At 41.8% G+C, this 14,314-nt stretch overlaps 1 protein-coding gene across 2 annotated transcripts; it reads right to left on the bottom strand.

The window, feature by feature from the left end:
* Positions 1-460: 460 nt before the first annotated feature.
* LOC110169301 (isocitrate dehydrogenase (NADP(+)) 2) lies at positions 461-13,485 on the bottom strand. 2 transcript variants are annotated; one of them, XM_055155513.1, is made up of 11 exons: positions 11,962-13,485; positions 5,534-5,605; positions 4,218-4,383; positions 3,794-3,954; positions 3,557-3,700; positions 2,713-2,849; positions 1,825-1,976; positions 1,635-1,747; positions 1,051-1,148; positions 877-969; positions 461-782 (listed from the first exon to the last, which is right to left on the bottom strand). In XM_055155513.1, exons 1-11 carry the CDS (start codon positions 13,483-13,485, stop codon positions 698-700), a joined length of 2,745 nt encoding a protein of 914 aa, XP_055011488.1. In that variant the 3' UTR covers positions 461-697. The 2 variants fall into 2 exon arrangements, with proteins under 2 accessions (XP_055011488.1, XP_020790482.1); XM_020934823.2 differs by lacking the exon at positions 11,962-13,485 and adding an exon at positions 8,181-8,388 and having other exon boundaries at positions 5,534-5,625.
* Positions 13,486-14,314: the final 829 nt, after the last annotated feature.

Below are 14,314 nucleotides of genomic sequence, written 5' to 3'. Positions count from 1 at the left end.
GATAGCACTGGGAAAACGATTGCTGCACATAACTACTATTGTTATTTCATATGAACAAATGCAGACAAATGGATGTGTAGAATTTACTATTTACAGTCTGAACATTGACAAAACTGCATTCTTGACATTTTTTCTGTTGTGCTTGCCTTACAAAAATGACAGTATGGATACATTTTTATAAAGGAAACTTATTGTTCTAGGGCAGAGATGTTGTATTGGAGAGCTACTTCCTATGACATCACCTTTCCAAAACCTGAAAGCAAAGTCAGTCTTGTCCTTGTGCTCTCCTCTGACTGTACTGTGAGGTAAACCAGTCTGGAGTCTGTGCAAATAATGATCACTGTTATGAGACATTCACCATGAGATCAATGCCATGTTACTGACAAGCAAACAACATGATTTCATATAGTATTTTTCTCCTACAAAAGCTCTAACAATGTTATAATAAACTTGCTCTTGGTGTGGTCAAACCAGATTTATTGTTGTGGACTTCGTTCCCAAGGTGTAACAGTATATTACAGTTCTCACATTACAAAAATACAACCTTGAAATAATGGACAGTGAGGGAGGCAAGTGATTGACAGCTCTAAGAGCCTATAAATCCTACAATGTATAGCTTCCTTCAGTTAAACGTCTTTTTTTGACCTTTAGGTTAGAAATGAGGTACAAAAGCAAGTAGGGGCCATGAATACTATCTTCATTTTCCAAGGGCCTTATCCAGGTTTGTTTTGATGGCGTCCAGAAAGTCGGTGGTGTTAACATAGTGCTCATTCAACTTGACGCTAAGAAGCAACAGAAAAATATAAACATTCAATTTACAAATCTGTAAACATTAACAAAAAAAGAAAACCTGAAAAATCAACTAGAAAGTCTTACTTGGAAAGGCCATGGATGCAGCCAGCAAGGTCCTTTGTCATTGTCCCGCTCTCCACAGTCTCCACACACACCCTCTCTAGTGTCTGAGAGAACCTGAAAACCATCCCAGCATTACATTATTCATGTTAATCCAATATCACACACAGAAAAGTAAAACAGATGAGCAGGACTAACTTTATAAGGTCAGGGTTGCCATCAAGTTTGCCGCGATGCTCCAGGCCTCGAGTCCAGGCGAAGATACTGGCGATGGGGTTAGTGCTGGTGGGTCTTCCCTGGAGGCACAAAGTGTAAATTGGTCAAATTTAAGTAGATACAGAAATAAGTGAGAAGTAATTTTTATTTTATGCAACCAAAATACAAATTTTGTGCCATGTGCCATGATTGAACCCATTTAAAAAATAAACATTGGAATAATTTTGAATGTTTAATTTAAATAAGGAACATCTAATGTTTAGTGTTTTCATGTATTTTATGTAAAAATATAGATTATTATATACCTTTACACCATCGTCAAGGGTCAAGGTGAACATTTGTCATTTTTCCTTTTGGATATTTTCACAAAATACCAAAATGACTGAGGAATAACGGCTCAATTGTGAGCAGGAGCCAGGATTGCAGGAGAGTGTGGTATGATGTAATTTGCAAGCTCATGAAGCACCGTCTCCGTAAGGTCACAGAACAAACCCTGTCCTTTTCTTCTATCACCACAAGGGGGCAACACTCTTGTTTACACTATAGCCTGACAGAAGCCTACTGACCTTCTGGTGCTCGCGGTAGTGTCTGGTCACTGTGCCGTGAGCCGCCTCTGCCTCAATGGTCTTTCCATCGGGACACACCAGAACAGAAGTCATGAGTCCCAGAGAGCCAAAGCCTAAGCACACACATCACCACTTACATTACCATGAACAACAACATGGAAACCAGAGGTCAAAGGGTTAAAAGTCTCACCCTGTGCGAGGATATCAGACTGCACATCTCCGTCGTAGTTCTTACAGGCCCATACAAAGGCTCCAGACGACTTCAGCACCTGGGCGACCATGTCATCGATCAGTCTGTGCTCGTACCAGATCTTCAGCTTATCAAACTCTGGCTTGTAATGCCTGGAACGAAACGGTCAATGTCATGCTCTAGCTTTTTAAGGGACAATTACTTTATAGACAAAAGGAGTCGTAGAGAGACATGAGACAAGGAGAGAATGGAGAGCATAGAGAAGGTGGTCATTAACGTGTTGACTTTTGTAGTACACACATCTCATTTCAGTGTTGACCCACAACAATGTAGGTTTAAACCAACACATACAGTAGGCCTGTCACAATAATAACTATTGCCTTAACATTCAGTGACTGAAAGCTGGAACAATATTTTTTGTGGTCAGTATTTAGTATTTATATTTATTTTTGGCTATATGACAAGATTTAAGCTGTAAAAGGTTGATTTAATAACTTCAGTGATTTATTACAGATGAAAAGTAAAGTGTTTCATTCTGCTATTTACTTATTTATTTCAGCTCATGTTTTTTTGTTTTGTTTTTTAACAATATTGTATAATACTGTTTTGTGTCAGTGTTTCAGTATTATCATTTATAATCTATCATCTATATTTAGTTCAGCAATATATCGCACTTCAAAATTTGTTACAGGGAGGGGCCTATCAACACATGATTTTTGATTTCATAAAAGGGTTTAAGCTTTAACTGCATTTACAGCTTTAATTGCTTTTACAGCTTTAACAGCTGATGCTATCAACTTTGAATATTGCTGGACTAAATATTAAGGCTACTGTTGTGATATTAGGCTCCACTAATGTTTTGTGAGGACAGTGTGGGCGAAGTCTTACTTCTCAAAAATGTCCTGGAAGATGTCCTTGAAGCGGCCATCGTAGGCTTTGAGGATGGTGTTCTTTGTGCTCATGTACAGGGGCCACTTCTTGGAGATGGCATACTGGAAACAGCTGTGAGCGAAGCCTGTGATGGACTGAGAGAAAGGTCAAAGGTCAGAGTTTTATCACTACAGTAGGTCGTTCACCCAACTTTCACGCTCATCAACGCTGACCTCTGACACTTTTGACAAGCAGCTGAGCAAACAGAAGCAGACTGCCAACTCCAAGTCTAAAGTCATACTACAATATATTTAGTGCCATACATTTAATATGGTATCAAATCCCATTTGAATCAATTGATTTTAAGTAGCAGTGACTGCTCTCTGCATGGATCCAGTAACCTTACAGACTTGTAAACATAAAACATGATGTAATGGCATTGTTCACGTACATACACGTTCTATGGTAGCCAATTAGTAAGTTGATGCAAGTTGATACATGTCAGTAGCCAGCAGGTTCCAGTGCATACAGTACGTTTTTTTTTTGTTTTACTTTTTGAAGTGAACAGCAGGCTTATGACTTCTGATCACCAGACTGGTTTCCAATGACATCTTCTTGAAAAATGGTTAATATCACAGCAGTCCCATTAATAGACACTAAGGGTTAATATTTATAACTGACATTAGAAAAAAAAGTCGTGTATCCCATCCTGTTCAGACACTGTTGCTGCACTACAGCACTGAGCAGACACACAGAATGATCAGGCTTTGTCACTGTTCTTGTCACACATTGCATTCTAAATGAAGTGCCTTCTAAATTATTGAAGTTTTAAGTAATTAAGATGAAGTGGTCAAACATTCACCTCGTCAGTGTTGTACATGCCCATGCCACAGCCTCCAGCGGGGAAATCGTACACCTCCCACTCTGAGGGAGCGCTGCCGTCACTGGGGGAGAAGATGATCTTGAACTTTCCTGGCTGGTTCACAACAAAGTCTGTGGCTCTGTACTGCAGACACACACCACATGAGACAGTTCAGCACAGTTATAATGTTCCAATAGACCTACAAATGAGGAAATAATTAACAATACTACTACTCACCTGGTCTCCAAAGGCGTGTCTGCCAATGGTGATGGCCTGTGTCCAGCCGGGAACCAGCCGGGGAATGTTCTTGCAGATGATTGGCTCTCTAAACACTGTCCCACCAAGAATGTTTCTGATGGTACCATTTGGGCTTTTCCACATTTTCTTTAGGTTGAACTCTAAATGAATAAAAACAAACAGATTGGAATACATTTTTTGTCACTGTTCTGTCACAGGGAGGGCATCTGGGCAAGACAATTCACCCACCTAACAACTTAATAAATCAAAAAGATAAATGAGTGCGTGATGTCTAGATGTAGAGTTTCACTGATTTAATATGATAATTAATGACTCATCTTTAAAACGGCCCTGCACTTCTCTGCTTCAGACAATTACAAAATGAAGCAGACTCAGGTCTTTCTCGAGTCTTAATGGGACAGACCTTCCACTCGAGCTTCGTCTGGTGTGATGGTGGCACATTTAACCGCAACGTGGTACTTCTTTGTGGCTAGGGCAGAGTCAATGGTGACCTGGTCGTCAGTCTGGTCCCGGTACGGCAGGCCCAGGTCATAGTACTTCAGCTCCACGTCCACGTTGGACAAGATCAGCTGAAACACAAAAAGCCTCTATTACTCAAGCCTTGGACTAATTTAAAATACAGCGGGGCATAGGCCTGTCATGATAAAAATGTACTTCTTGTTCAGTACATAATAGATAATTTTGCACTGGGAGGAAATATTTAATTTTTCTGTTCTACAATGAGATTTGAGCAGAGTTCAAAACTCAGCTCAAATCTGAATTTCCGCGGACTAACTCAAAAGCGTTGCCTTATGTTACTTATTTCTCTACAATTGCGTACATTAAGAATACTTTTTGGGGGATAATTGTGCTTTATGGTTTAGATTCAAGATTGTTTATAGTCTATATTTACTTCAACAATATAATCGCTCTTTGTTATCGTGCCAGGGCCAATAAATGGAACAGTAATTATTGGGGTCATTATTTATTGTGGAAAATTTTTCATTGGTCTAGTGGGCACCATTTTGTCATTTTTTTGTCATTATTGAAGCTGTATAGGATTGAAATAAACAACAAAATACAAAAAAACAAACAAATAATGACTCATTAACTAACTACTAGTGTTTCATTCTTCTATTATTAATTCCAACACTCTTAAGATTGTAAATTAAAAAAATTGTAATTAGTCTTTTAAAATAATAAATTAGGTTCATGTCAATAAAAATCTTGCTGTGATATTTAGGTGATTCGGTGCTTATGTTGAATGCCGCTCTCATTTTCCCTGCCCTCTCCCATTGGTCAGCCTTGTTCATGCTCTCAAGTGGCTTCAATTGTCTTAAAATTATAATACACTAAGTACATGACGTCACTGAAATGGTGACTGAATATGTGGCTTTAGAAAATCATGTAATTTTTTTTGCCATTATAGCCCACCTATAATTTGTAATATGCATTTCCACAGGCCTTTCTGAACAATGGGCAGTTTCAGAAGAGCCTGCTGCTTTTGTCATATGCTCTTACTTCCCTTGGCTTTGCCGGGTGGACCGACACATGGCAGTGTGTGGGACAGGCGCAGAACTCAGTCACTATTAATACTATTGCAGCGTCTCTCAACTATGTAAATATATTATATAAACCCTCATCCACCATTGATGTTTAGCAAGAGTGCCGTCAGTCTGCCCCTGTCCTCACAAGGGTCTGGACCTTTGCAGACAGAAGGTGCAATAAATAAATAATCACCTTTTCCTTGATGAACTCCCAGATGATACGGGTCATCTCATCTCCGTCCATCTCCACCACTGGCTGGGCCACCTTGATGCGTCGGTCAGCATCTACACACAACAGAAAGGTTAGGTGTGTTTAGCATTTGTAGTTAAAACACATTGGAAAAAGCTTAAAGTGCACCATAAAACATTAAACAGCTACATAAACAATGGACGTATGTTACAGAACACTGAAGTGTCAAGAAATAGGTTACTAATAATATGGACAATATTACTGAATCTACTTTTTTTTTTTTCTTTTTTAGTAAATCTATTATACACCCAGATAGTCAAAAGTGTTTTTTGGCATCATAATATGTCACTTTAATGTTCCTTATCATTTTAGTGCCAAAGCAATTGCAAGATAATTGTGCTCCAATGTTAAGAAAGACCAGGCCAGACTCACACGATTAGAGGTGACTTTGTGAAGTCAGACTGAGGCAGATTAGGCATTGACTTCTGCACATAAAACAAGCTAACACACTTGATTCTCCACATCCCCCCTCTAGAGTGCAGTCTGACACTCAAATCAAGCTTGTTGTCACCGGCCCCAGCAGCTGTACGGGGCCCATGCAGCAACTCAAAATAAACCCAACGCACTGCTAGCATTAGTCTTATGTAATTGGCTAACAGAGGAAAGGACGGTCACAAAAAAGCTAAGAAGAGGAACATGGGTTAATGCAGTTACAAAGAACAAAAACACTGAGTGCATGCAAAGAGCAAGTTAACTACAAACCCAGTTCATAAAATAAAGGGACATTGTTGCTCTTTGTGGTATGATTGCATACACTTTGTTGTGTATTTTCGTCAGTGTGCAAAAGTTATGAAAATATTAGTTATATTTAGTAAAGTAAAGTAAGCAGTGAAAACCAGTAGACCAGTGAAGGTGGGGGGTTTGTTATGCAACCATGGAGCAGCTCAACAAACCAAAGCCAATGGTGCTGGCTCAGCTGGTGTTAACACAATACAGTATAAAAGAAACAGAACAAATCTCATTTTGAAACATTTTCAGCAATTACAGTTGTATAATTAATCAATCAATCAATGCACTAATGCTATTAATAGTATCAAAACAACATGCTTTGAACAGGCAACTATATAATGAAGGGCAACACACTTGAACCTTTCCTGCATTGTTTAAAATCCATCTTTGCAGGAAAATTGCAGGAGGTAATAACACTGTTTAAAGGTAAATTGTGTAAAAATGTGATTATGTGGAGATGGTTTCATCACAAATCACAAACAAGCTTTTTCCTTAAAAAATGTTTATAATGACAACACTTGTCTCAGCATCTCAATTTCAGTGTAAAGCAAATAGTTTTACAGTCAAACTGTACTTTACCATTTTAATTTTACACTTTTCAGACAGCCTAGCCAAGACAGCCTTTAGTCTACCCTACTGGCAATTCTTCCTTTCCAACTTTATATTGATCAAATGCTGTTTAAAGTATGAAGGTCCACATAATAACAGATTGTGTCCACATAATAACAGATTGTGTTAAACAATCTTGTAATCCCACTGTGGAGAGCTACACTTTGCAGGTAAGCACCCACACATGGGTTACTCTGTAGCAAAAGCAAAAGCAAACAGCAGCAGCTCTCACACTGCCCCCTCCCTACACATGAATGTACAGCATACAGCTGTCATCCAGAGTGAAGAGAAAACATATGCCAAGATCGTGGGTCAACCTTTAACCTACATAATAATTCTTTGGATTATAAACTTTATTTACAATAACTCAAATTTAGTATGAGTTACTGTAAGACTAAAACAGATGCAGCCATTTAATTTCAGAGGTGTGCACAGGCACGAGCCAAGACGTGCTACAAAGTGCGTCAGGTTTGGCCACTAGGTGTCTGATCACAACCTCTGATTCTAAATGAAGTCCTGGGTCACTTGACCGGTCTGTGCTGTTGACTCAACACCCAAAACGACTCCGGAGCGCCCTTCATCTGACCCCCGTAATCAGCGCAAAGACATTCAGGGCAAACAAGAATTATGCATTTATTTACATCTAGAATAAAGCAGAGACGGTTTGATGATATGTAATCAACCATGCCGCAGAAGTGCAGCTGTAAGAGCTTGTGGCCTGAGTCTCTGTCACAGTGAAAGTGGATTCCATGAGCGGATGGTGATCCGGATAATCATGGACGCACAGGACACAAAGTGAAGGCGGCCATTGCACCGTTCATTCAATTCAGTTTGCGGAGGCTGACCTTGGACAAGTTTGACCGCACAAACCTCCGCTTTGTCCCTAAACCGCGTCTCTGGGCGTCTCATGACTGTCGGCGAGTCTATATTTGACACGAGTCGTTTCCGCCGGTTTCCATCGCGCATTTTCCTTGACCCTTTTAACCATCTTCACCGGCATTAGCGAAGTATGCTATCCATTATACTACAAATAAAACCTCTGTTTCATTGGTTAGCGCTGCATGAGTTTTTCTTTTTTCTACCCCGTGCGTCTTTCGACGGCACAGTTCTTGTTTCATGTGGTGCCTTTTGAATGGGTTAGCTTTAGCAGACTGTAACCCGAGATCCAGCAGAAGCGCCATGTTAGCAGCCCGCAGTATGCAGCAGACTAGCGGATATAGAGATGCTGATGAGGATGAGCGGCAGCACTCACAGTTTCTTTGTTGCAGAGACAGGCAGTTGGCGGCCGGGGCCAGCACCGCGGGGTTTCGGGAGAACGCAGTGGCAGCGCCCCTCGACAGAGAGCTGAGGACTTTCAGATATCCAGCCATGACTGTGTGGCCCGGTTCACTTTGCGGCTCAACACCACCGTAACTCAGAGCAGAGAGGGGAAAGACGCTCGCAGCGCGTCTGCAATATAGATCTGCTCCTCTGCAGCGCCGCCCACCGCGTCTCCCGCTCTACGTCACAGGAAGTACATGTGCAAAATTCTGCACCCCGTCAAGCACAAGGGCCGCGTCTCATTTCTCTTTCCTCGATTCCTTCTCCTTGATTTCTCGCAGCCTCCATTTTTCAGCTGTCAATCAAATAATTATTACGTGTCATTTTAAGCGGTGTCCCAAAGAAACCCACGGAAGGAAGGAGCAAACATGAGGGAGGCTTCAGGAGGCAGACATCAGATTAATTAATTAATCTAACTTAATTGGTCTTAGTGAGGAGTTTAGATCCTTTGCACTCATGTTTCCTCAGTGGGTGGGACTTCTTCACCCATTTCCTGCAGAATAGAGGAGAGGAATTATGGAGAAGGAAGCGAGGAAAGAGAAATCAGACGCGGACATGGTGCGCTTGTGTTAAATCAACATGGTCATATATGAGACCTAGTTTTTCCCATGGGTTTTCTCCATCATATGATTGAATTCTTGAACCGCTGGCCCCAAATTTAAGACAAATGATTCAAAATGTACGAACAGCTTTTGCTTTTTTGCTTCCGCCTGTTGTATAATAGGATCAAAAGTTTAGGTAAAGATTAAATCATATGTCTGCCAGATTTAGATTACAAATTTTTACAGCTTTTTATAACTTTTTACAACTTGCTTTTACAACTTTATGCAACTTTTTACAACTTTCTGTCACTGACAATTTTATGATTTAAACCTTTGGATCTGAACTGTAGGCGGGGCTCGATGGGCTCATTGGACATGAAAGCCAACTTTCGTCCAACACCGACTTCCAACTACTAGACCTATCTGAATGAAGTGTGATTTAGGCTACATTTGTCTCACGTAGGTGTACATATAGCATCATAACTGTCCTGTGGGTGGCTGTTTTTTCTGGCAGGAGAACTGTGCAGGAGGCCTCTTTTTGCGGGCCAGTGTCTGTGCGCCCGAATGTGTGTCTGCCTCTTGGACAAGTCGAGTGTCTCTGTGGACCAGTGTGTGTGCCCTTGCATTAATACCGGTGCAGTTCAGCATTATGTGGACCTGTAGATTAGTCTGTAGCCTATTTCCCATGATCTCTAGGGAACAGTGGACCGTGTCTTTGATTGGATTTGCCTATTTGCTGTCTAGATCACAGAGCGTCCCAAAAGTGAAAGTGGCTCAGTCTTAAATCCACCTGAGTCTGATCCCACGTCGTCTCGACACAAGCACAGCTAATTTTAGCTCAGCACGTAGGCTATACCAAGCCCAGACATTCATACAACGCACCACCTGCTCACATCTCTTCCCCCAGACAAAAACTGTAACAGCCAAATATCAAGGCCTTTATACCAGACCATGGTACAAAATAGTACTTATTCTGTTGGGTCATGGGCAGCTTCTAGTACGTAAAGGACATTGCAGACGCTTGCTTACCTGGGACTGTAACTTTAACTGAAGCATAAAGTGCCCTCTGCTGGAGGAAATCTGAAACACCAGAATCTAGAAATAAAATGTTAATAAAATATGTGAATTTTAAAGGTGCAGTATGTAACTTTTCTGGTGGCTGATCCTTAACCAGTTTGTCTTAATATAACCTAATGATATTGATTTACTTGTAATATCCCCCAGTATGGCATTAAAGTTATCAAGCTCACTTTTTTATTGCTAACAAATATAGATTGAAAAACATTCATTCTTATTGGGAGTGGGCTGCACAGCTCTGACCTGTAACTTGTCCTGGTTGCATCATCTGCTTGACTCCATGGGATAGTCTAATGCCACACTGTGGAATATTTCTAGGCAATGCAATATCAACTTCACAGCTCTTAGTTGTGATGATGACGATGATGATCCTCGGGTGTCATAGCAGACACTCTTCTTTAAAGACAAGCAGCTGGCAGGCCATCCAAGTTAGTGTGTGGTGCACCTTTAAGAAAGTATTAAATTAAACAACAACAACAACAAAAAAGCTGTTGGCATGAGGCCCTAAAACTCCAATTGAGAAAATAGGGCACAGCTAATCCCAGCTAATATAGTTCAGTGTGTTTTGCACCGTTTGTTTCGTAACCTTTTTATCTTTGGTTTTAGGTAAGTAAGCTCTTGTGGTGTTGCTCATTATGTCTGAAATCCTCCCAATTTGTGAGATCTGGAGGAAACTCTCCAGAGAGAGAATTCAACCGTGTCTTCACTGTTTTAATTTTCAGTTTGTTACACTTGATATGAGTCAGTGATTGTCGAAGTCAACAGGTTTGTGATCATTAGACCGAAGGTTTCAATCACATGAACAATTTGAACAATGCAATGTGTTGATGACTCTCCCTCTCTGTCTCTCTTTCTCTTTCTTTCTCTCTCTCTCTCTCTCTTTCTCTCTGTGTCTGTCTGTCTCTCTCTCTCTCTCTCTCTCTCTTTCTCTCTGATAACTGAAGCTGTATTATTAGTTTTATATATTGATAATATAAGTAGAGCCGCCCTAAAAAAAATCCATAAATACTGAACCTTATCATTTACATTGCTGAAAGGTTTATTATCCCTCTATGCTGTGCACTGGAACAAAAGACACTAGAATTTAGAAGGAAGGCCCATATGTCACATCTTTCACAGTAATAAACACAAACCAGGGATGGGCTTACACATTTATTCAGAATATACATCAAACTACCTGCAAAAATACTTTTCATCACAAATAAGACACATGGAAGTGGTGTGATCTTCAGTTTTGATTGCCTTTAGTCTTTGCTCCATACCTTCATCTTAAGGCGTGAATTCAGTCTAACATCTCCAGTGCAGGCCAGAAACATAACATATTTTGGTTACATACAAATTAAATGCACATTAAATGTATGTTTTTTAAGGTTGTTTGTCTTGAAGGCACTTCATACATATTTGCTACAAACAGTGACTTTTCATCATACTCAAAGCTACATATCAGACAGGAGCATGACAATACTGTCTATCACAAAGTGCACCACAGTGGCGTTGGGCTGCTGTGGACCCTGTTATTCCGAACACATTACTATATTGAAAGAGCTAGTTCCAGGAAAATATCAGAAGGCATATTCATTGGTTTCAGTCATGTGACTTTTCTGATGTGGTGGCCAACTTTACAACTTTTATATAGTAATTATAGACTGTCACTTTTTTTTTTTTTTTTACACAAATGCTAATTGAAACACTAGCCTATATCTGTTGCTAGCATATTTACAGTTCATTAAGCAGTAGTGAAGTTGATTCATTTTGACATGTTTTGAAATGTTGTGCCATTATGTTTGCAGCAGAAAAACAACAGGGCCATATATTTAGTCACATTTGTGCTGGGACCCTGTAAATGGTACATCTGAATGCTGCGTAATGTCACTTTAAATCCATGAATACATTCAAACTGCAATACATACCATTTATAACAGAGTTGAACTGTCCCCTAAAAAGGGCTTAGTTGTGGAAAAACTGTATTGCTCTTTTTCTATGTATTCCAACTACATATAAATACATTGTAGGCTACATACAACATAGGCGCACGTGACATAACTCTGAAAGGGTATAATGTCCGACACCAAGGCCTTGTGTGCACTAATGAGCCAACTCTTCAAAATCTGAGAGCTGCTTCATCTGCTCCACTTGCATAGAGTGCCTTCTCACCAGCTTCTTCTTGGACACTAGGCCGCCTCTCTTTGGTGTGTTGGGTGCTACTGGAGCTATGGATCTGATGCCTGAGGCCAGAGGAGAGGAGGGCTTGCTACTGACTCCTATGTCTGGAATAGGGGGGTTTGGGTTGACATTGAGGGGAGGCAGCTGTCCGGGCCGAGTGTGTGAGATGTGGTCCAGGAGCAGAGTGCCTGAGCCCCGGCGCTCCAGCAGGCCGGGAGCTCGTCTACGAGCCGTGCTGGGAGATGATGTGCTGCTGTTGCTGTCCAAAGACTCTCTGGAGCTAGTGAGCAGTGCCAGAGGAGAGGTATTGAGTTTTCTCCTCTCCAGTGGGACTTTGGGAGAGTCTGAGACAGAATCAGAATACAGCTGTGAGTCTGAGTCGTAGTGCTCATTCCCCACTCTCCTCCTGGGCACATCCTGTTCTGAGGGCACGGTGCTGCGGCGGGCCAGGGGCTGGTGCTGGCTCACACAGCGCTCATATGAGGTTTTTGATGTGGGGGGCACTGACAGGGATGTGCTCATTTTACGTGGTTGCTCCCCCATTATAGGAAACATACTGTCTTTCCCATCCACACTGTTGTGTCGAGATAAAACCGGCCTCTTGCTCAGGGACAGTCCATTTATTCCTGAAACCACTTCCTCACAGCTGGCTTTCTTACTCTCCTCCTGAGCAGCAGCAGCAGCAGCTAACACAGAGGGTGCTATGAGCCCCCATGGCTCTGACTGCAGCCTCTTCAGCTGAGGCAGACGTGCACGTTTTGGGTTAGTGGGCCGTCGGCTTGGAGAACTAGGACCATTTGAGGGTTTCCCTGTTGAACTGGACATTTTCATCTTGGTTTGAAAGCTGAAGACAGAGTTCTGCTGTTCTGTCTCAGCCGTCACCTCAATGTCTGATGGAGAGGTACAGAATGTGGAGAAGGAGCGATTGTCCAGCTCTGGGGAAGGGGGCACATTCAGGTACTGCTTGGTGGTTTTAGTCCCTGAGGGGGACTTGTCTGTAGTGATGATAATCACCTCTTTGCCTTTGGCCTTGCAGGCGTCTAGTAGCAGTTTGAGAGTTTCCTTGTCATCTGCATTGATGGCGTAGACCAGAGCTGAGGCCCCAGTGCGATCTTCTAGGCTTGGGTCAGCTCCATTACTCAGCAGCAGCTCCACCACCTCGTGCCCAGCACGGTGTATGCATGCGTGCATCAGGGCAGTGCGGCCTGCCTTGTCCTGGATGTTAGGATCTGCCTGGTTATCCAGAAGGTATTTGACCAGTTTGTCTTTGCTGACGCTCTGCTGGTCAGAATGTGAGGACATACATGCCACCATCAGAGGAGTCTCTCCTCTCTCGTTACTCTCATTAATGTAAGCCCCACCCTCCAGCAGCAACCTGGTCAGTCTGAGCCGCCGCAGCCACACCGCCTTCAGCAGAGAGTTCCCATCTGTCCGGAGTTCCAGGATGTCAGCCATCTCAGCCAATCACAGCTCTCCCCTGGTCCACCTACAGCCCACAGCACTGAGGGCACACGACACATGAGCCATTAGCTGAACATTATGTCTTATCAGCACCACCAGGTGGCACTCTGTCTCAATTCACAAGTTAAAAATAAGATATGAAATGTGACGTGACGTTTTAACATATATGTGAAATCCAATTACAGTTATAAGTCAGTGCTTCAGGACAATATCTTCCCTGTGTCTGATCACCTGATAAATACCCACACGCAGGAATAAGTGTGTATTGACTACATCAATAAAGGCAACAAAGAAAATGTTTGTAAAAATAGAGACTAGTTCGCAAATTGGAAAGTGAAGAAGGTAGCGTATATTAAGCCTTAAATATATACACACTTCTGGATATTTCTATTGGGCTAGAATCATGCGACAACAGTTAAGCGCTCTGGGGCTCGGACCCAGCGGAGAACATCGAGGCAAGAGCAGAGCGCTGTCCAGGGTTCTGATCGCAACTTGTCGACTGACGCGCTTCATTAGGGTCGAGAGCTCTTGATTGGTCCAGCTTCTTTTATACAAAACACATTAAAACAATATCACAAATCACTAGGCTATTGTCCAATTAGTTGAAGATTAGACATTTACTCGAGTTTCTTTGGAGACCTCGCATTCTACGTTGGCATCTTATCGTATCCACGACGTAAGGATGGAACATTTAACACAAGAAAGGTTCATTAGAACTTTATAACATCTTACCTGAATTGATAAGATTGTTTCCATCCTCAAAGTAACGGATGCGTCGTTAGACGCCAGCATTAAAGGCTATAAGCCACACTTCATGTGATCG

The sequence above is a fragment of the Boleophthalmus pectinirostris genome, unplaced genomic scaffold, assembly GCF_026225935.1.
Source record: "Boleophthalmus pectinirostris isolate CB_2022bp ecotype Guang Dong unplaced genomic scaffold, ASM2622593v1 HiC_scaffold_2, whole genome shotgun sequence".
NCBI classification, from domain to species: Eukaryota; Metazoa; Chordata; class Actinopteri; order Gobiiformes; family Gobiidae; genus Boleophthalmus; species Boleophthalmus pectinirostris.
The sequence above is the reverse complement of the archived record's forward strand: the minus strand, read 5'-3'. Positions and strand labels throughout refer to the sequence as shown.